Below are 18595 nucleotides of genomic sequence, written 5' to 3' on the forward strand. Positions count from 1 at the left end.
CTTAGAAATTGGTACGTACATATGGCTGCGCAGGAACACATCATATGTTCCTTCATTAGATCATGGTCTCACCTACTCGAGGCCACGTACCTGTTTACAGCTTCTCGTTGTAGGATGCAACAATAACAAGTTGCAAATGAGTAAAAAGGGTAAAAATAACCTCGGTCACCAGCCGCTCGGTAATCGCCATTTTATCATTAAACCTGTCATGCGACTTCTTACCCGTTTAAAAAACTAATGACATTGACACTGACAGCGATCCTCTGTACTACATACGGATGATAAATGCCGGGCATTGCCAGGTGGGGCGATAACCTCCCTGCCGAACTATGTCGAAATCGAGAGCTTGTAAGAATTTGTTTATTGATGCGTATTACGCACGCAAATACAAGCGTGTAGTCCGTACTGCTTAACCCTCGGATAGGTTATTCCGTTATTGTCGCCGAAAGTCAAACGAGAAGGTAGTCGATTTTCATCAACGATTATTGCAAATCGCGATTTCTCTCTCATCTCTCTCACACAGTTTATTTCTGCTTGAAAGTCGAACGTTCACACCTTTTCCTTCAAAAGGATTTCAAAAAATGGATTATTAACAGATTGTTGAATTCATTGCCAATAAGGAAACATGCTGTATTTACGGATACTTTGCCGTGCTAAAGACAGGTAATCCATTATTACAGCAGCTAATTTACTTGCTGTTCCTTGTTAGCAAAAATCCCGGATAGTTGAACGTATTTTTTTATGCAAATCACAGTGGAACCATACACAAATTACCACTCCTATGAGTGATATTGTTCTTTGTCGGTATTTCGTAATTTGTGATTACGTTTTTTAACCGGGGTTATCGTTGGATTGGTGTTATGTCACAATTCTTGATTATCGTATGCTAATAATAAAAATCTGTATCACTCGCTAATCGCTAAGCAATTAATTTTTCAACACAATCTACACTATTTTCCATTGTTGTAGAATGTCTTGTAATTTTTTACCAGAATATCCTTAAACAGGTTTGTAATAAGAAACTTATGAAAGTTGCGTTTTGATCAAATCGATTGCGGTTTTTTTTACATGTACTGACTTACAGATCTAAAATATAAAATTAGACAATTTCATTTAGCAAATCGTCTCATTGCATGTGTATATTTAAAAAAAAAAGTTACAGTTTTATCATTTTACTGACAATCCTGGCAATCCTCGAATTAAATCAAGTATTAATTATGTGAATAATTATTGAAAATATCATGTCTCAAGCTTGATTTTGATTGGACGTGAAACCTTGTATCCAAAAATCTCAATATCTGTGATAAAAATAAAATATTTTGTAACTTAAACCGAAAGTCTTAAAAAAAGACAGAAAGGAAAATCTCGATTACATAAACTCCTGTTAAGACTTTTCAATCTCATTCAACTTACCAATCTTTGCTTACAGCTAGATTTGTTTTATTTCACTTTAGATCCACTGCACTATTGGTAAAGCCAGCGGGATATGGCTCATTGTACGTTCTGAAGAATAAATATCTATTGCACAAACGAGCGTACCATTCGTCACGTGAAAACTTTTCAAAAGATGGATATAAGAAGTATATTGGATGTATTGGGGTGGTATCGATACTCGGATTTTACTATTACTATACATCGAGCAAGTGGAGAGCTTTTGCTCGGGAACATGGGATTGAGTCACACTCTAGACAAACCTCTAGTCCTGGAGAATTTGACTCGAGCTATAAATCTTATACTTTGTCAGAGGTGGCTAAACATGACAATAAGAATGACGGTATTTGGGTGACGTACAAGCAAGGTGTCTATGACATAACAGATTTTATTGAGAAGCATCCTGGTGGTGCTGGAAAGATAATTATGGCTGCTGGTGGCTCCATTGAACCATTTTGGATGATATTTTCTAATCACAATAAGCGTGATATCCACGATCTGCTGGAATCGATGCGAATTGGAAATATTTCCAAGGAAGAAGCATCAACTGCCATTGAAGGAATGGAGGATCCTTATGCGAATGATCCACAGAGGCACAAGATTTTAATAATAAATAACCCGAAACCATTCAATGCAGAAACACCTGCACCGTTGCTAGTTGAGAGTTTTCACACACCCTCGTTAGTTGGTTTCATTTCATATTAATCACACCCGAATTTCACTGTTACAAACAGCCGATAGTTGGATAATTTTGAATTGTGTTCTCAGGGATCTTTTCTACGTTAGAAATCACCTTCCAGTTCCTGACGTAGATCCTCAAACTTATGAACTTGAAATAGCGATAGAAGAGGATACCAAGAAAGTACTGAGGCTAGATGACATTAAGAAATATCCAAAGCACACTGTGAGCAGTGCGATAATGTGTGCTGGTAACAGACGATCAGAGATGGCAAAGGTAGCTTTGACTCGAGTGTGAATTAAATATTCATACCTGATTTTAAAAAACTATTATCTCTTGTACAACAGGTAAAGGCAGTAAAAGGACTGAGCTGGAGTGTCGGAGCTGTTGGAAATGCAACGTGGTCAGGAGCCAAACTGTGCGATATTTTAAACGAACTAAACGTCAAAGAGGAAGACTATGAGCACATACAAGTAGGAGTGTTAATCGATAACATTGTGTGAAACATTTTTTTGTAGAGTTTTTCGTGCTTAGCTTAAATTTTTTTTTTGTCATCCACAGTTCGAAGGACTTGACTTGGACCCTATGAACTCACCTTACGGCTCTAGTATACCGATAAGCAAAGCAATAGACCCTAAAGGGGACGTTATATTAGCGTATGAAATGAATGGGGAGCCACTGCCCAGAGATCATGGATTTCCTATAAGAGTTGTTGTTCCTGGAGTGGTGGGAGCGAGGAATGTAAAATGGCTAGGTGAGAAGTAGCGAATAAAAAGTTGAAATGATTGGAATGTGGTGGTGCATCGATTTGTAAACACAATACATGCCTTCGCAGGTCGAATCATTGTATCAAAGCACGAAAGTGAATCACAATGGCAGCAGGGTGACTACAAGGGATTTTCACCAAGCACTGATTGGGACACTGTTGATTTCTCCAAATCACCTGCGATACAGGAATTGCCAGTAATTTCTGCAATCTGTACTCCGCAACCTGGCGATCAAGTCGTAGTCCAAAATGGGAAAATTAAAGTAGCAGGTGAGGTAGATGACAATCAGTCATAATTAAACTGGACTGATATCCCTTGTTTTACAGGATATGCATGGTCAGGTGGAGGCCAAAAAATAGTTAGAGTCGATGTGACGATCGATGGTGGCGACACCTGGCATACAGCCGAATTTGTGGCCCAAGATTTATCTAAACCTGGACGTCACTGGAGTTGGACGTTGTGGCAAGTTGAAATTCCGGTCAAAGAAGGGGATAAGAATGTTGAAATTTGGGCTAAGGCTGTAGATTCGATGTACAATGTTCAGCCGGAATCATTTAAGAACATCTGGAATCTTAGAGGTGTACTAAATAACGCTTATCACAGAGTTAAAATTGATTTGAAATAAAAAAAATAAAATACACAACTCACAATCAGTTGGATGATTAAGAAGTACCTAATTAAAATCAATATCCTCAATCGGCATGGTAGATAGAAACATTACGGAATTTTATTACCTATCAAAGTCTATATCATAATTCTAATTATTGGCACTAATTTGATTTATAATACACTTCACTCATCTGGTGCCGAGTGGTTTGGTCGTCGTTCGTAGTACGCATGTAATCTATGACGCCCTCGAAACTCAAATTCAGCTGTTTATCTTCGTAAAGATCATGTATTTCAAAAATTGGTCTGGGCTCAGTGGATCTTTTTCCAACCACTACGATATATGGATACCCAGTTTTCCTCGCATCGATCATACGTTTACCAATTGTGAAATGGGTTCTGTCATCGAGAATCACGTCCATACCAGATTGCTGAATAACTTGATAAATATCGTCTGCATAACGAGATGCTGAGGTTTCTTTACTTCCATCCTAAAGAAAGATTCAGAAATGAGAATTTGCATAGAGGTATGGGTCATATGACATCAAATTCACCTTTGGGGGTATCACACAGACTTCGTAGGGTACCAAAGGACGGGGCCATCTCAGCTCTTCATCACTTGATAAAATTTCAAGGGCTGCTCCAAGAATTCGAGTTAAACCCAAGCCAAAACACCCCATTATCAATGGTGCTGGTTTTCCATTGGCTATATATGTGGCCTTTAGGGGTTCAGAGTATTTGGTTCCCAAGAGAAACGTATGTCCTACCTGAAATCAAAACAGACAATACTTCAGAATGTCAAGCGAATCGTAAAATACAGTTGAACGTGATGACAGTGCATATGTACCTTGCTAAGGTAGTAGATGTGAGTAGAGAGCTGAAAAATTGGGTGAATTTTTGGAATTATCCTGACAACCAATTATTAAATTTGATTGGGGTTTAAATTATTCAAACGTATCTACATCGAACTTCATTCACATTTTTTTTTCAACTTCCCGTTTCACTGTTTTCAGAGAAAAATAGAAGTTATTGTGATCAACCATGATAAAATATTTCGTAAAATTTAGACCAGAAATCGAATTTCAATTTCGAATGGTCACTAATATTAAGAAAAAAAATTCCAGATCATGGCAAAAAAACAACTATGCAAGACTAATGTCTCCAAAGAAGTAAATCAGGTCAGCTATTTTTTAAATAATCGGGACACCTCAACACATGTCACTCTGCAAAATGGTTGATGTTATTATCAATAACAATTCTTCCCAGTAATTAATTTTAATTAAAAAAACATTCAAACCAACCTCCATATACTGAATAAACACAAACCGCAATCATATGGAATAATCGTTTGTCAAAAAAGGAAGTCTCAAAATTCGTTCACTTTTTCAGCCCTTTACTTGTATAAACCCCCTCAAAAACTACCTCGACACTGGTGCTATGATGTAATTCTCGTTGGCACTGCGGACAAGTAGATTTGTTGTGAATCTCAGTGTTGGCAGCGTAGTTGCAACCAGTGCAACTAACAACAACAGCCTCTCCGATGTGTGATATATAGTGATATTCATTAGAAAATGAACCACCAATGTTGCCCGTGTCAGCAGCGACTAAAAGTATATTTATTTACAATTTGCTTGCCTTTGGAAAAAAAGTTTTGCTTTAAATGAAGACAGCAGTTTTTAATGAAACCTTTTACAAATCCGACACCGATTCTTTGGAAGAGATTATCATAAGCTTTGCACACCAGGTCGTAAGTCTCCTTTGCTTTATCTAAGTCAGCGTCAAATGTGTACAGGTCCTTCATAGTGAATTCTCGTCCTCGTAAGACACCCAATCTAGGCTTGATTTCGTCTCGCCATTTGCTTGAGATCTGATACAGTTTGATTGGTAACGTCTTCTGTGACAACGGACTAATAGAGGCAATTAGGTTGGTGACAGCTTCCTCATGGGTCTGGGAATGAGTAAATGTGACATAAGTTGTAATCAATGGCAGAGAAAATGTTAATTTTCGTGTATATACCTGCTCAATCTCATATTTTCCTTTTCATGTTAATGACACGTTAGATTTTTTAAATATAAGGAAGGAAATTCAAGGTTTATTCTGGACTAAATTGGCTAACAGAAACTAAATAGCTTTGCTATAAAAAGATGGGGAAAAATCTATGAAAGCAGACTTTGATGTTGAAAACTTTTTTTGCAGAACTATAATCTTCACCTGAGACTGATGACAATTTTTATCAAATCCATCCGATTTAGAAGCTCTTATTTTGATTTCCTGAATGTTTTGTTTAGTATATGAGTATAGTCTGTGTTATGATCTGCAGGATCTCAAGGTGACATCTAAATACGTTTGCTTATTCTATATAGTAATAATCACATGATTGATTAGTGTTTATCATACAGGACTTAGTATGTACTGTTTTTGATGCCGATCATGTAGCATGAACAGCTCGTTTTCAGCGGCTTCTAATCGACCAGTTGCCTTCCACAGCTTGCTCGGTACAAGGTGAGGCAGAAGTACTTTCTGCGCGTCTATATTTGCCATTTCTTCGTCAACAAGAGTATTCAGTTTCTCCAAGGCCCGCAAGCCCAGAGGCAACAAGTTGTACATCCCGGTGCTAGACTGGCGAATTATCCCCATATCTACCATAAGCTGGATAAAAATAAGAATAACAGAGGCAAGAAAAAGAGAGCATGCCGACACATTTAGTATTCATCGATGAATTTGGGAATCGTACCTTATAACTTTTCGAGGGTACTTCATCTCTGGGTTTACTATCTTTCGGTATGATATTCAAAGGTTGAAATAACTTCGAAATTCTGTTCACCCGTGGTAATAGCTTCTTCGACATTTTCAAATCAGCTTTTTGAGCCTTATTCGAGGCCCCCGAAATTCAACGTTATTACCCACGCGACAGGTCACTTCCTAAACGTGTTTGTGTAGATTATCGCAAATCGCATACACGCCGTCTGCTGGCTGTCAGCGTTGCGTCTTCTGCTAGTTTCTGCTACGATGCGAGTTAACCTTGAAGCGGCACGACACGAGACACTTATCTTGGTTTGATAAAAAATTATGAGTGCGCGTTAATAGAGATGTTCGACGATTTAGCAGGCAATATTAAAATTTATTACGCCAATTTGACCTGGTTCTACACGTTCAGCATGATCATCTCGTGCTTGGCTGTTGGCATTAACTTTTGGGGGCGTTTTTTTTTCGACAAAAAGCAGGTGTGTTTCACGAAATACGACTGTGAACGTTGCGTGACTAATTTTTGGGAAATCATTATCATTAATTAATTATTACAGAAGGCAGTAAAAAATAGTGACTATGATGTGAAGACGGGATCTGAGGCAGAGCTTTGCAGTTTGCAAACTCAGTACAAACTGGCGAAACAAAAATTGGCTGAGAAACACCTTACGCCGGAGCAACGTTCAATAGAGAAAGAGTATTTGAATCGATTTTCTGTATGCAACATACTGATCCTTATATTTTAACGTTTATACTTTATATTCTTTAGAGCTGAGGCACAGCAGTTAGCGGCCATCCTAAAGCTGCTCCAAGAACAGAGCGATACCTTCCAAGTATCTTCAATGGAGCAGCTTGAAGATCAGCTCAGGCTGTACAGGAATTAGTGAGATAAACAAATTATTCGCATCACCGATTGAGAAGCACAAACAAAAAATTTGACGGTTTGATAATGTAATTTTTGTAACGTCTACGTGTGTGTTTGTATATAGGTAAAGTAAAAAAATGTTCATTTTTAAAATTCCTAAAATATTTTCAAAACGTTTTCAAAATTTGCTATACAAATTCTATGCGTAAGATCGTAGATTTTTCAAGAGGCCTTTTTTACGATGTGCAATATTTCATGATCTAAATCATAATTTATATAATGCATGTATTGTACAATATTATTATTCAATCTGGGATATATAACAATTAGTCAAATATGTGGTTGTGATTAAATATTAGGGCTTAGTTATTCTGTCTATACATTATACTGATTTGAAACGATTGTAAATAAATGTGACAATTATACAATCTGGCGCTATTCATTTCTGTACAGTACAGATTCTGATTTCGCAGATGCCTCGACACAGCCCCAATTTTTATAAATATATTGACGAGGTTTTAAATACCAAGAAAATGTGAATGGGAGTCAACGAATCCATTATACAATACGTTATGGATAATGCATACATACGTACACTGTAATTTCGCCACTTGAAAAGTTGATTATAACTCTAGTGGTCGACCGTGATTTTCCTTTCGAATAGTGTAAAATTAATTACCGTAATATTTCGCTTTCTCGTTAAATATTATCTTCGATCTTTTGATGATCTCATATTTTATTTAGTAATATACTTCGATTACACACAGGTGCAAATTTGTACAACGGGTTTTGAATTTTGTCTGTATTGTTCATGAAATCGCAGGAGTGATTATTAATATTATGAGTGGGTGTGATTTTTTTTCCAATTTTCATTCTTACCACTTAGATACTCCGAATTTTAAGTCATTTTTTAAAGTACGTTCTTCCAAGATTTTCGCCTTTGCTATTGGTTGAAAACTACGGAAATCGCACTCAGAGTGCACCGCGGGCAGTCAATTCCGATATATAATCTTTTATCGCTTTTGCGCTGCGGAGTCCGTGCGTGGTTCCGTCTCTGTCCTAAGGAGCTCTTAGCGCTGCCAGTTAATTCCGGAACGCACTCTTATAGCGCTATTAGTGCTGTTTAGCCGTGTATGTATTATATATTGACCAAATCGACGTTTAAAACACCGTCTTAATGCACAGCTCTTGCAACTCGGGCAGAATTTTTTCAATAGGAGGCAGCGAATCCACTATTGAAAAAAATCCAGGCAGCGCTTCGATCGTGGGATACATAAACATAACCTACATCGTTCGTGTGATTGATGAATGTATACACATGTTGGTTTTGTTTACATTTTCGATAATGAAATATATCCCTCGATCGCAGCGACGCTGGCGGCTTGGCACGTTAAGAGGCCCACGTCGAAACCTACAGTTCAAGACCGTGGTTTGAAATCATCAGCTATCGAATCTAACCTGACCTGAAATTACAAACATGTTTTGATATTCGAACTTTGACACGTTTATCACAGTTTGACGTTTAAAATTGTTTCGTGAAAAAATTAGAAACAAAAAATGTGGACGTAAAATAATCGACGCGATTATTTTCGGAACAAAATTTGAACCTGACAATGTTTACACACGGCATATGATAAGTACAAGATATCTTGTTTCAAGCTACCGAGATGGACTGAGGTTATGCTGCCTACCAGGAAAAAGGTTTCGGTGCCGGTGGTAAAAGAAAGTTTTTAAGTAATGGGAAATTTCAGAAATTTCAAATAATCCGCTCGAGGGCGTCCAGCCAAAAAAAAGGAAAATAAAACAAAAAATTGAACAGAAGAACAAAGAATGACGTCCGCAGAGCACTTCATAAGCCTGATAACTGTAGCTAGTGCAAAAAAACTTGCAGCAGCTCTAGTTCTCTGTTTCATTGTATATCATGGTGTGATGCATCTTATTTATGGTAAAGAATATTTGTGAGAATGAAGTCTCATTACTTCTTTCCTTATTCTATATGATTTTTCCTTAAATTTCAAGGCAGCGACTCATGTAGATGGCTTTTGACTGAGGGAAGGTACAAAGGTGACAAAGAATGGCAACCCTACGGATGCATGATGCATCATTATACCCAAACGTAATGATTTTAAATAGTTCCAGTCAATAGTTATTCACAGGAAAGCAATCTTTTGTTTTTTGAATCATCGAAAACAAAACTGTGAGCTTCTCTTGTCTTCTAGCTTTAGAATTCAATTTTGCTGCCAAGAAGCCTTCGCATGTATTTTTTTTGTAAAAATTGAGTGCAATCACAAAAGAATATGTTTGACATTTTTTTTCTACCTAACTATGTTTCTGAATTAGGATGCACTAAACACTCCAACTAAAATTCAAAATCACTTCAAAACAGCTCACAGACATTTTACATTGTGAGGGACTGTTGTGTGCAAAAAAATTTTTTTTCGTATCATAAGCTGGGTTTTACAATTACTTATGAATACTGTTTTGCATAAAGTGTGGTGATGTTTTTTAACTATCAAAAAAATTTGGCCCTTCAACAGCACATAAGTGAACAAAATTCATTAGTCTATCAACTCTATGAAATACAATTTCACTTTATATCGAGAAACTTAACGTTAGGTAGAGTCAATATTTCTTATCTATGTAAACATGGAAACTGATACCTACGTTTTATTACTTGAAATATTTTTGGTTAAAGAACTGAATATTTTATGACTAAATTCAAATGCTGCAACTTAAAATCTCACAATTATTTTTTATTTTTCGGATTTTTTTCATTCTCAAGGCAATATAATAAATCAAAATTATTTCTAATCAATTAGCAAAACCAATACTGGTAAATGTATGAAAACAAGAAAATTGAAAGGCACACAATCGACCCTTAACATTTACTGTGGGTAAATCTTGATTTTCGATTTGCGCAATCTGATTTTAGTTTCAACTGAATTTTGGAACCTCGAAGTCTACACCTTTCATTTATTCTACTTATTTCTTCAAATTAGTCTTGATATAATCTTAGGGACAGCCGGAGATGTCTTAGGTATCTGGCATTCATGGGTCACCGAAATCACTTTGTATTTACCGGAGATGCCAGGGTTCAGCAATTGTACAAGTCATTTGTATCACAGTTCAGCGTCGACGGAAAACCTGCGGACTCAGCAAAGCTGCTTGAGAATGCGGATTTGAGTTTCAATGACATACAATTGAAACTAAACGTTCAGTTCCTGTGGAGGCCAAGACTGGATGATACTATGTCAGAAGATTTCAGAGGCTGGATGGTGTGTAAGAATTGCTGACAGCAATATCAAGCCAGAACAAATTCAAACTCGTAAATGTAACACAATTTTCTATATTTTAGGATGGCCAAGCGCCGAGTATGGTAGTTGCCGGATGTGCAGCAGCTGATATTCTAATAAACAACGCCAGCGAGGTGAAATTGTACTCTGATTATAGTAGAGGACTTGTTAGACTCGTGCAACCTGCAGATGCCCTCGCTGAAAAGGGAATTAGACTTCTTTGGATGATGCAGGATCCAATACTGAAGGAAAGACTTCCCTCGCAGCTTTCCAGTATCGACAACACAAAGATCAATATTTGCAACAAGGCAGCTACGGAGGTGATTCAGAGTAAACGATTCGCAAGAAGACATCATCTTATCTTAAAAAAAAAAACATGTATTAGTAGTTAAGAACGATTAATGGGGTATATACGATTAGAGAGGAGAAAAACTAGGTGAATTTTACAAATTGATATCTCGACAACCAACTGTTCAATTCGATTGGGGTTTGTTTTATTCAAAAGTCTGTAGATCAAGCTTCATTTTTATATTTTTCTTTGATTGGAAATAATCAATAGAAAGCTTTGTTATTGTGATTAATATCAACCATTTCGTTCGGTGACATGTTTCGAGGTGCCCACGAAAACTAAAAAATGGCCTATGGATTTTCTCTAATCTTGAAGATAGTATCCTTGGACAGTTTATCCTCTTTCTCATCCGAAAATTTTTTCTCCTGTTTTTCAACTGTTCAAAGTGAAATTTGATTTTTCGTACAAAATTTAGGAAATTTTTCATTTCACTGACAAAAAAGGGGAACAAAATTGAAAAAACGTGGGATGGTAGCGAAGAGAATTAACAAGCCAAAAATATTGTCTCTAAATAAGTAATTTAGTTGAGCCGTTTTTGATATATTATGGGCATCACAAGAGATGCTACTGAGCAAAATGGTCAACATTATTGTCAATAACAGTGCAGCCAGGAAATAATTTGGATTAAAAAAATACGTGAAAGAAGTTCGATCTACACACATCTGAATAAAATAAATCCCAATCGAATTCAATCATTGGCTATCAAGATAGAAATTCATGAAAGGTACACACTTTTCTAGCCGTTCACCATATATACCCCACAAGTAAACTCGGAAGAAAAAAAAAATCTACCACTCTCTCAACAGATACTGTCTCACAGTTCGGCCCATCTTTGGGAGAGCAGTAAATTGGTTGGGGCTGGAGTCTTGGAACAAAGTCCGGACGGCTATCTGGCCAGCCCTCTATCGCTTCGCCACAAAGTACAACTTCTGCTCAACACCTACTGCAATGATCATATGAATTTTGACGATGGCAGTTGTTGCAGCTATCCAGAAGCTGCCACGACTTTACAACTACTGACATTTTCTGTCTTAGCATTGTGGTGAGAGTTACAAAAGTGCTATCTTTCATTTCTAAAATTCTGTTTCTTCAAGAGATATGTTTCGATTATTCAGCACATTAATGGGTAGCAGTGCTTGGGTTTACCGAAGGATTTGTCAATACCGTTCAGGCTACTTGTACTCGCGAGTGATGCTCCAGGAGGTGGAAAAAAACGATGAAGTAACCGAATGCGATGATCCTAAGTCTGAGCAAAATCAGGAACAGGATTTTTATTCACTAATTACCTCGCTGGCACTTCTATCAGTTATTTTGGCATATTTTTACCTTTGCGACAGGTAAGCTGGGCACTAAAATCCTCCATGTTCAAGATATGTACTGCAAATTGAATTTCAACTAGTATTGAAATATTACAGGACGAATTTCTTCATGAAAGAAAACAAATACTACAGTGAATTCAGCTTCTGGTTACCCTTGGGATACATATTGGCTCTCGGTCTGTTTTTTACCGAGGAAAGAGAGGGAGGACCCAGAGCTTTGAACAGAGAGCAAACAGATGAGTTGCGAGGACTTATGCAGGCTGTGGTGCTAATATACCATGTAACAGGAGCAAGAAATGTTCTCCCAATTTACATGCACTTAAGGCTGATCAATTCTGCTTACTTATTCCTATCAGGCTATGGGCATTTCTGTTATTTCTGGCAGAGAGGGGATGTATCCCTGGTCAGATTCGCGAGGGTAAGAGAATTTAGTCGCATAAAAATTCGTAGTTTCCTTGTCCATGAAACGGGAAAAAGAAAGAGAACAATTGGAAAAACTTACTACTTGTCGACGCTCCCCAGGTTCTTTTCAGGCTCAATTTGCTCACTGTATCCTTATGCTTGTGTATGAATCGACCGTATCAGTTTTACCACTTCGTGCCGCTGGTCTCATTTTGGTTCCTGGTCGTTTATGTCTTGGCTTGGTTACCACCTCGAGTTCACTCAGGGAGTTTGGCTGAGCACGGTCCGAGGGCGTTGTTATACCTAGCGCTAAAATTACTAGGACTTATGAGTGTCATAACTATTCTCTACATGTCTGAGGTTGGTGGAATATTGTTAAAGAAAAAAATGTTATCGACCATCTATTCTAATATTAATCATTGAATCCAAATCCTGTCAGGTGTTTTTTGAAAAGGTTTTCGTGACCCGCCCATGGAAGGCACTGTTTGTAACCACAGATGACGATATACGCGAGTGGTGGTCCCGATGGCGGGTCGACAGATACAGTGTTGCATGGGGTGTTGGATTCGGTGCAGGTCTGCTAGCGCTGCAGAGGCTTGATCACGTTCCGGGAATGGCACTGGCCCCTGTACTGGCACTGGTTTCTCTTGCTGCCTATAGCACATTCACAATGATTTGTCATTCTGCCTCAGAATGTGAAGAAGTTCATTCTTATGTCGCTTTTATACCGGTAATTTAAATGTCTATTGAAGTTGAAAAACTTGGTTGTGCCAGAACGAAGTAACACTATTGTTCATTCATGCATAAGTGTTTAATTGAATCTTAAAAATTTGTGATGCGTGCTTAGATTGTCGGATACATTGTACTAAGAAATGCATCACTGGCTCTGCGAGGAAAGCACTCTGCACTTTTGGCTGGTCTAGGTCGTATTAGTCTGGAAACGCTTGTCGGTCAGGGACACGTTTGGCTGGCCGCAGATTCCCATGGAGTTTTAGTTCTACTACCACGATTTCCAGTTCTCAATCTACTAGTCACATCGTTCATTTTTATCTGCGCCAGTCACGAGGTAAGGACTAGTTATTTGTGATTTAATGTTATTATAAAGATGCAAAAATGGTTTGAAATATTTTTCTCCCCTTCAGATTTGCCGGCTGACCCATATTCTGGCTCCTTATGCTGTGCCAAATGACTGGAGGCATGTTGCGCGAAATTTGTTGCTCTTTATTGCTGTCTTGGTACCAATCGGTATACACGATGGAATGTTTTGAATATTTTCATTATTTCACTGCCTTTTATGAACTAGGATCCTGTTAACAAGTATGAAAACAAAAATCGAGGGGTAAACCATTGTTGAAATTTCGTACAACAATTTTTCATTTCCTAAACATTTCCAAACATTTTTTCTAACATTGCCCTGCAATATCTAATCTAATATTTAAAAATGTCCCGAAATTTTACAAATTCCTATAATATTTTTAAAAAATCCCTAAAAAACTTTTAAAAAAAATGACTGATAATTCACCAAAATCTTCCTGCAATATCGTTCATCACTTCCAAATATCTCATATTATCTGCCTGTTGTACACAAAATCTCCCTTGTGATTCACCCCTCGACAAAAAAACTTTCTGGAATCATTGAATTTATTAAAATCTGCTATTGCTCATAACTTTGTAAATACCTCTATGTACAGCTGATTCTTCTTTCCTACACCGCTCCTAGCACATAAATAATATAATATATCTGTACTTTATACAATGATTTTTAGAAGCCGCTCTTGAATTACAATTGTGATATAAATAATACTTAAATCTAAAAACCCTTGGTACTATTTCCCCAAGCCATATTTGTAGTCATTAGATATTTTGAACCTAACATGAATTTTGTCTTTCGTAGTATCTACTAGACATGAATTTGAATTAAATGATCTAATATTCTTGTGAATTCGTAACACAGAATATCTTTAATTAACTAGATAAGTAGTGATAAATCTAGCAAATGCCTGAGTTATTCAGATTTTTCTCCAGCTACTGATTTGTCGTGTTTAACCTTGCTGGTATACACGTCATAGCCAAGAGATATGGTATTATCGTATAGCACTCTGAACCTGGTGGGTAAGAAATAGAAATTAATGATTTGAGCAGGTGGCCAGACGATCCACTCTGCGAGATACAACTGATGGGCTTTGTATCTGATCTCTTGGCTAAACTCTGTCCAGGTATTTCTCTCCAGTATACCCAACGTTACAAAAAACATTCCTATGCAAAGAGGAGAGCAAACCATTTGGTCGACCAATACTTTCTTTAAGACAATGCCAATTGTTCTACCCGGCATATTTCGATCTAGAAATCTGTACCAGTGATGGCACACTATACCGACGGACATACCGGATATCGCCATGTGTTTTGTTCTTACAGCACTCCATTTTTCCCAGGTACCCTGGATGTAAGTATACTTATGTTTGTTAATATGATTTAGCTTTGAGTTTTGAATTTATAAGAATTACAGAATGTATTACCTGAAGAATTTCGTAATGTTGTTCTAGAATGTCCCCAACGCCGGAAAGAGATACAGAAATTGCAATATTGGTGTAAAATAAATTTTTTGGCGAGAATATTTGTTCCTTCAGATGATTGACCCGACTTCCAAGTTGGGCCACCCCACGGGCTATGCTCATTCTCTGAAATCAGAGTATTGATAGAGTTTAGTATCGTGATGATTGCATTTTAAAGCTTGGGCAAATTCCGGTATAAATCGATCGGATGACGATTTATGCTATTGCTACAGATAAGTGGCGAGCAAATATCAGTTCAAGTTAGGTTATTTGAATTCGATTATTAGCCTAAAAGCAATTTGACGATGCTTTTTGCTTCGTTGAATTGTTACAGGTTATTACACTCACAGTATAATATACGTAATAATATCCTAGTCAGATGTGTTCGTCTTGTAACTAGTTATCCGAGTTCGTAGGGTATTGCAGTAAGGGTTATGACATAATATTTAAGGTTATCTGTAAGACCGCCGCGAGCTTCGGAAGGACAACGGTTCAGTACTTTTATCATTTTTACGACAACGGTAAACGCATTTGGATAAAATTTATGTCTCTTATGACGAAGTAAGGCGATTTTTTAAAACGTTAAAACTTCTACCGAGAGTAGTAGTCGATAGCAGAAAGCCTCTGAGGCCACGTGCGAAGACAACGACCACTCGTGATGCGTAAACTACTCGAATCAAAACTATTCACATTTGGGGTGGAGTCTTGTAAATTCCAGAACTCTGTACCGGTTTATTAATTAATTTTCACTGCTAACTTTTCATTTCATGTTTAATACATGTACAGCAATGAAACATAATTCTAAACGTTTTCCATTAGCAATGAATCATAAAAGAACGAATCTGACTGCTTGAGCGCTTTATGTGTCAAAAAATATGAAGCGATCACTACTAATGCTGTACGATTTAGCCGGCTCAGCCGATCAAGACAGTTAATTAGGCTAATTGGCTAAAAATTCGCTGGCTAAAAGAATTATCCGGCCAAAATTAGCTAATCAACGAATTTTAACCGACAAGACTTAAAAACGTACAAAATCAACAAGCAAATGAATTTTTTACCTCTCAAATTCGAACTTGGAACTGGGATGAGTTTTATTACATTCACTTTACAGAATTGTTGTCATCTAATTTCCTAAGGTGACAAAAAAGTTGATCAATCAGTACTAACCAGCTAAGCTGAGAGTAAAAATTAGCGTCCGTCAAATCGTGATACTTGTTTGGATTAACTTTGCAAAGTAACTTACTGGGCTCCGCATATTTTTGAATGATTTAGTGTGTATTATTTCCCAACTGTACTTGGTACGTTATTCGGTAATATTAAAATTTGATTCGCTCAAAAACTTCTCTAATTGTCAGTGAGAAACGTCTATTTATCTGGTGTTTTGGTTAGAAGTTCGACTCCAAAAGGTGAAAAATTTACTTGCTTGTTGATTTTCTGCATTTTTAGAGCCGGTTAACCGAAAATCGTTCAGCACTAATTACTAACTTACTAATTTACCGTTCTAATTGCTGCCTTTTGGCTAATTTCTAATTCGACTGATACATATTTAAGTATATTACTCAGTCCATCGAACTTTATTAGCTATAATTTTGTGTAGCTATTAAGGTAAACAAAATTAAAAGTTATAATAAACTTTAGTGGGGGGTAGATAATTTGGCATTTCAATTTCAACAATGGATACAGAAGGGCGATGTTGGCTGTAGAATTTGATTGGTTGCTATTTTAAACCAGCCAATCAAATTACACATTTTCTACTCATATACTGCATTACATTATACAGATAAACGTAACCAAGAATCCATCTGACAAGTGCAGAGACTTCGAATTTGGGTGTCAGTCTCATTTAACGAGATTTTTTGCGTAATTGAATCATTGAATGGAAAAACCAAAACGTCAGTATAATGTTTCCCGCGTACGCGAACCTCTCGGCATATGATCGTCACAAGAAGTTGATGAACGATTATTTTTTAACGAGAAAAGGTTCAGCCATAACCTTAAAACGGGACACGTAAGTGAGAATTGCTTACTAGAAAAAAATTCAAGGTTTGAAATGCATTCGGATGCATGCAATGATATCTGTTGACCAGAAAGGTCGTAATAATAAAATAATCTTCCTGTTCATCATGACGATTCGGCGTGTTTTTCGAGGTCGCGGGACAAAACAGACGCCGATGTTATTCGGGATCAGCACAGATTTTTATGGGACAGCGAAGAAAACGACGTACCTGATTCATGGGAAACTAGACTGGCCAAAAAGTACTATGACAAATTGTTCAAGGAGTACTGCATATCCGATTTAACCTACTACAAAAAGAACAAGGTAGTGTTCTGCCGATCAGTTTTCCTTCTGCTATGTAATACGCTGTTGTTTTATGTTTCACTTTTAAAACTCAGGTTGCTCTCCGATGGAGAACAGAGAACGAAGTCGTTGTAGGCAAGGGTCAGTTTCAGTGTGGAAACAAGAGGTGTGTAGAAAAGAATGAACTCAAAACTTGGGAAGTAAATTTCGGTTATATCGAGCATGGAGAAAAGAAAAATGCGCTTGTCAAATTGAGTGAGTCTCTGAAGTTTGTCTGTAAAAACTTTTGTCTAGTTTCCCTGTTCAGTACGTATAAATTTTCTAATTTCCAGGACTTTGTCCGGAATGTTCGCTCAAGTTGAATCATCATAGTAAAAAACGGGAAGTGAAAAGAAGAAAGTCTGTAAAACGATTAGAAAAAACTGTCGGGGTTCAAGATGTTTCATCGACGTCTACCACTGTGGTAAGGGATGTAGTTGAAGTTAAAGTTGAAAAGGAAGATCAAGCCGAAAATAAAAAGGAAGAAGAAACCGTTGAGGAATCGCAAATTTGGAAGGACAAGCCCATAGATAGCAATGAAAAATCAAGGGAGGAAGAATTCCAAGAGTATTTCGACGAACTGTTCATGTAAAATAGATAACACCGTAGTAAATAACAAAAATACACTCTTATTTCACAGAACAATTGTACTGTGTACTTATTACACTGTCTAACAAAAAAGGATTTCATTTTACCATCACAGTCAGGAGCGATTGTTTCATGATCGGTCAGTTTTTGGATTGCAATTTAAACTTACAGGATATAATTTGTCTAGTTTCTGACAACAAGTTAGTACAACATATCGTGTGTTTCATCACTAGCTATATTTAATTCCATGTCATACCGTTCCAGGATTCGAAAATTACTAGCCCGTTGAGAGTATAAGATAAATTTTATTTATAAAAAATTCATAACAACGTGGTACGTTCAATTTCTTTTAAATAGCGCTAGATTCTATCTACCTGTATGTTTATACGTATGCAAACATTGTGATTCTGGATTTTCTACGTATACCCCTATGTATAGTTCAAATATTTCGTGAAAAAACTAAGCTATGTATCTCACTTTGGATACCGACTTTCATTACACTGTGCTTTCCAATTTTTTGACATTTTTCTCCTATTTCAGTATTGATTTGGTTAGTAAAAACTACTTTAGCAGCATGCAAGCACTATTATTGCAGATTTCTTTTCCCCTACCTTCCAAGTTATTATGTATTACGATGATTACTATAGTATTGACTGAGAG

At 37.0% G+C, this 18595-nt stretch overlaps 6 protein-coding genes across 12 annotated transcripts; 4 read left to right on the forward strand and 2 right to left on the reverse strand.

Moving 5' to 3' along the window:
• The first annotated feature begins 70 nt into the window (after nt 1-70).
• On the forward strand, nt 71-3876 carry LOC124407289 (sulfite oxidase, mitochondrial). 2 transcript variants are annotated; one of them, XM_046883298.1, is made up of 8 exons: nt 71-348; nt 621-663; nt 1455-2111; nt 2200-2386; nt 2458-2583; nt 2672-2864; nt 2946-3146; nt 3204-3876. In XM_046883298.1, the coding sequence occupies exons 2-8, from the start codon at nt 626-628 to the stop codon at nt 3500-3502; spliced, it is 1701 nt and encodes a 566-aa protein (XP_046739254.1). In that variant the 5' UTR covers nt 71-348; nt 621-625; the 3' UTR covers nt 3503-3876. The 2 variants fall into 2 exon arrangements, with proteins under 2 accessions (XP_046739254.1, XP_046739253.1); XM_046883297.1 differs by having other exon boundaries at nt 71-663.
• LOC124407291 (probable proline--tRNA ligase, mitochondrial) lies at nt 3648-6415 on the reverse strand. 2 transcript variants are annotated; one of them, XM_046883301.1, is made up of 6 exons: nt 6219-6415; nt 5882-6133; nt 5170-5431; nt 4906-5087; nt 4038-4250; nt 3648-3974 (listed from the first exon to the last, which is right to left on the reverse strand). In XM_046883301.1, exons 1-6 carry the CDS (start codon nt 6330-6332, stop codon nt 3648-3650), a joined length of 1350 nt encoding a protein of 449 aa, XP_046739257.1. In that variant the 5' UTR covers nt 6333-6415. The 2 variants fall into 2 exon arrangements, with proteins under 2 accessions (XP_046739257.1, XP_046739258.1); XM_046883302.1 differs by lacking the exon at nt 4906-5087 and having other exon boundaries at nt 5225-5431.
• A 140-nt stretch (nt 6416-6555) lies between these two features.
• LOC124407294 lies at nt 6556-7487 on the forward strand. Of its 2 annotated transcripts, none has more exons than XM_046883306.1 (3): nt 6556-6708; nt 6787-6926; nt 6999-7487. In XM_046883306.1, the coding sequence occupies exons 1-3, from the start codon at nt 6574-6576 to the stop codon at nt 7111-7113; spliced, it is 390 nt and encodes a 129-aa protein (XP_046739262.1). In that variant the 5' UTR covers nt 6556-6573; the 3' UTR covers nt 7114-7487. The 2 variants fall into 2 exon arrangements, with proteins under 2 accessions (XP_046739262.1, XP_046739263.1); XM_046883307.1 differs by having other exon boundaries at nt 6790-6926.
• Nucleotides 7488-8614: 1127 nt separating this feature from the next.
• Nucleotides 8615-13866, forward strand: LOC124407283 (N-acetylneuraminate 9-O-acetyltransferase). 3 transcript variants are annotated; one of them, XM_046883281.1, is made up of 11 exons: nt 8615-9039; nt 9114-9210; nt 10111-10369; nt 10450-10707; nt 11543-11778; nt 11852-12073; nt 12152-12473; nt 12578-12817; nt 12897-13187; nt 13305-13523; nt 13600-13866. In XM_046883281.1, exons 1-11 carry the CDS (start codon nt 8925-8927, stop codon nt 13723-13725), a joined length of 2385 nt encoding a protein of 794 aa, XP_046739237.1. In that variant the 5' UTR covers nt 8615-8924; the 3' UTR covers nt 13726-13866. The 3 variants fall into 3 exon arrangements, with proteins under 3 accessions (XP_046739237.1, XP_046739238.1, XP_046739239.1); XM_046883282.1 differs by having other exon boundaries at nt 8922-9039; nt 9130-9210; nt 13600-13864; XM_046883283.1 differs by lacking the exons at nt 8615-9039; nt 9114-9210 and having other exon boundaries at nt 10203-10373; nt 13600-13865.
• An 83-nt stretch (nt 13867-13949) lies between these two features.
• Nucleotides 13950-15689, reverse strand: LOC124407293 (mpv17-like protein 2). 2 transcript variants are annotated; one of them, XM_046883305.1, is made up of 3 exons: nt 15605-15689; nt 14974-15135; nt 13950-14894 (listed from the first exon to the last, which is right to left on the reverse strand). In XM_046883305.1, the coding sequence occupies exons 2-3, from the start codon at nt 15130-15132 to the stop codon at nt 14463-14465; spliced, it is 591 nt and encodes a 196-aa protein (XP_046739261.1). In that variant the 5' UTR covers nt 15133-15135; nt 15605-15689; the 3' UTR covers nt 13950-14462. The 2 variants fall into 2 exon arrangements, with proteins under 2 accessions (XP_046739261.1, XP_046739260.1); XM_046883304.1 differs by lacking the exon at nt 15605-15689 and adding an exon at nt 15358-15540 and having other exon boundaries at nt 13951-14894.
• A 1087-nt stretch (nt 15690-16776) lies between these two features.
• Nucleotides 16777-18592, forward strand: LOC124407292 (protein FRA10AC1). The gene is made up of 4 exons (XM_046883303.1): nt 16777-17017; nt 17158-17329; nt 17404-17563; nt 17641-18592. Exons 1-4 carry the CDS (start codon nt 16911-16913, stop codon nt 17937-17939), a joined length of 738 nt encoding a protein of 245 aa, XP_046739259.1. The 5' UTR covers nt 16777-16910; the 3' UTR covers nt 17940-18592.
• Nucleotides 18593-18595: the final 3 nt, after the last annotated feature.

The sequence above is a fragment of the Diprion similis genome, chromosome 6 (genome assembly GCF_021155765.1).
Source record: "Diprion similis isolate iyDipSimi1 chromosome 6, iyDipSimi1.1, whole genome shotgun sequence".
NCBI classification, from domain to species: domain Eukaryota; kingdom Metazoa; phylum Arthropoda; class Insecta; order Hymenoptera; family Diprionidae; genus Diprion; species Diprion similis.

What these genes read in the sequence shown, in the direction of transcription:
- LOC124407289 (XM_046883297.1), top strand. Translation starts at nt 626, where the DNA reads ATGCTGTATTTACGGATACTTTGCCGTGCTAAAGACAG. An exon ending in CTTTGCCGTGCTAAAGACAG is followed by an intron (nt 664 to 1,454) that starts GTAATCCATTAT and finishes ATTTCACTTTAG; the next exon opens with ATCCACTGCACTATTGGTAA. An exon ending in GAGAGTTTTCACACACCCTC is followed by an intron (nt 2,112 to 2,199) that starts GTTAGTTGGTTT and finishes TTGTGTTCTCAG; the next exon opens with GGATCTTTTCTACGTTAGAA.
- LOC124407291 (XM_046883301.1), bottom strand. Translation starts at nt 6,332, where the DNA reads ATGTCGAAGAAGCTATTACCACGGGTGAACAGAATTTCGAAGTTATTT. An exon ending in TACCCTCGAAAAGTTATAAG is followed by an intron (nt 6,134 to 6,218) that starts GTACGATTCCCA and finishes ATTTTTATCCAG; the next exon opens with CTTATGGTAGATATGGGGAT. An exon ending in ATCATAGCACCAGTGTCGAG is followed by an intron (nt 4,251 to 4,905) that starts GTAGTTTTTGAG and finishes TTTTGATTTCAG; the next exon opens with GTAGGACATACGTTTCTCTT.
- LOC124407294 (XM_046883306.1), top strand. Translation starts at nt 6,574, where the DNA reads ATGTTCGACGATTTAGCAGGCAATATTAAAATTTATTACGCCAATTTG. An exon ending in TTTTTTTCGACAAAAAGCAG is followed by an intron (nt 6,709 to 6,786) that starts GTGTGTTTCACG and finishes TAATTATTACAG; the next exon opens with AAGGCAGTAAAAAATAGTGA. An exon ending in CAACGTTCAATAGAGAAAGA is followed by an intron (nt 6,927 to 6,998) that starts GTATTTGAATCG and finishes TATATTCTTTAG; the next exon opens with AGCTGAGGCACAGCAGTTAG.
- LOC124407283 (XM_046883281.1), top strand. Translation starts at nt 8,925, where the DNA reads ATGACGTCCGCAGAGCACTTCATAAGCCTGATAACTGTAGCTAGTGCA. An exon ending in CCCTGGTCAGATTCGCGAGG is followed by an intron (nt 12,474 to 12,577) that starts GTAAGAGAATTT and finishes GACGCTCCCCAG; the next exon opens with GTTCTTTTCAGGCTCAATTT. An exon ending in CTATTCTCTACATGTCTGAG is followed by an intron (nt 12,818 to 12,896) that starts GTTGGTGGAATA and finishes AAATCCTGTCAG; the next exon opens with GTGTTTTTTGAAAAGGTTTT.
- LOC124407293 (XM_046883305.1), bottom strand. Translation starts at nt 15,132, where the DNA reads ATGAGCATAGCCCGTGGGGTGGCCCAACTTGGAAGTCGGGTCAATCAT. An exon ending in AACATTACGAAATTCTTCAG is followed by an intron (nt 14,895 to 14,973) that starts GTAATACATTCT and finishes ACTTACATCCAG; the next exon opens with GGTACCTGGGAAAAATGGAG.
- LOC124407292 (XM_046883303.1), top strand. Translation starts at nt 16,911, where the DNA reads ATGTTTCCCGCGTACGCGAACCTCTCGGCATATGATCGTCACAAGAAG. An exon ending in ATAACCTTAAAACGGGACAC is followed by an intron (nt 17,018 to 17,157) that starts GTAAGTGAGAAT and finishes GTGTTTTTCGAG; the next exon opens with GTCGCGGGACAAAACAGACG. An exon ending in AAATGCGCTTGTCAAATTGA is followed by an intron (nt 17,564 to 17,640) that starts GTGAGTCTCTGA and finishes TCTAATTTCCAG; the next exon opens with GACTTTGTCCGGAATGTTCG.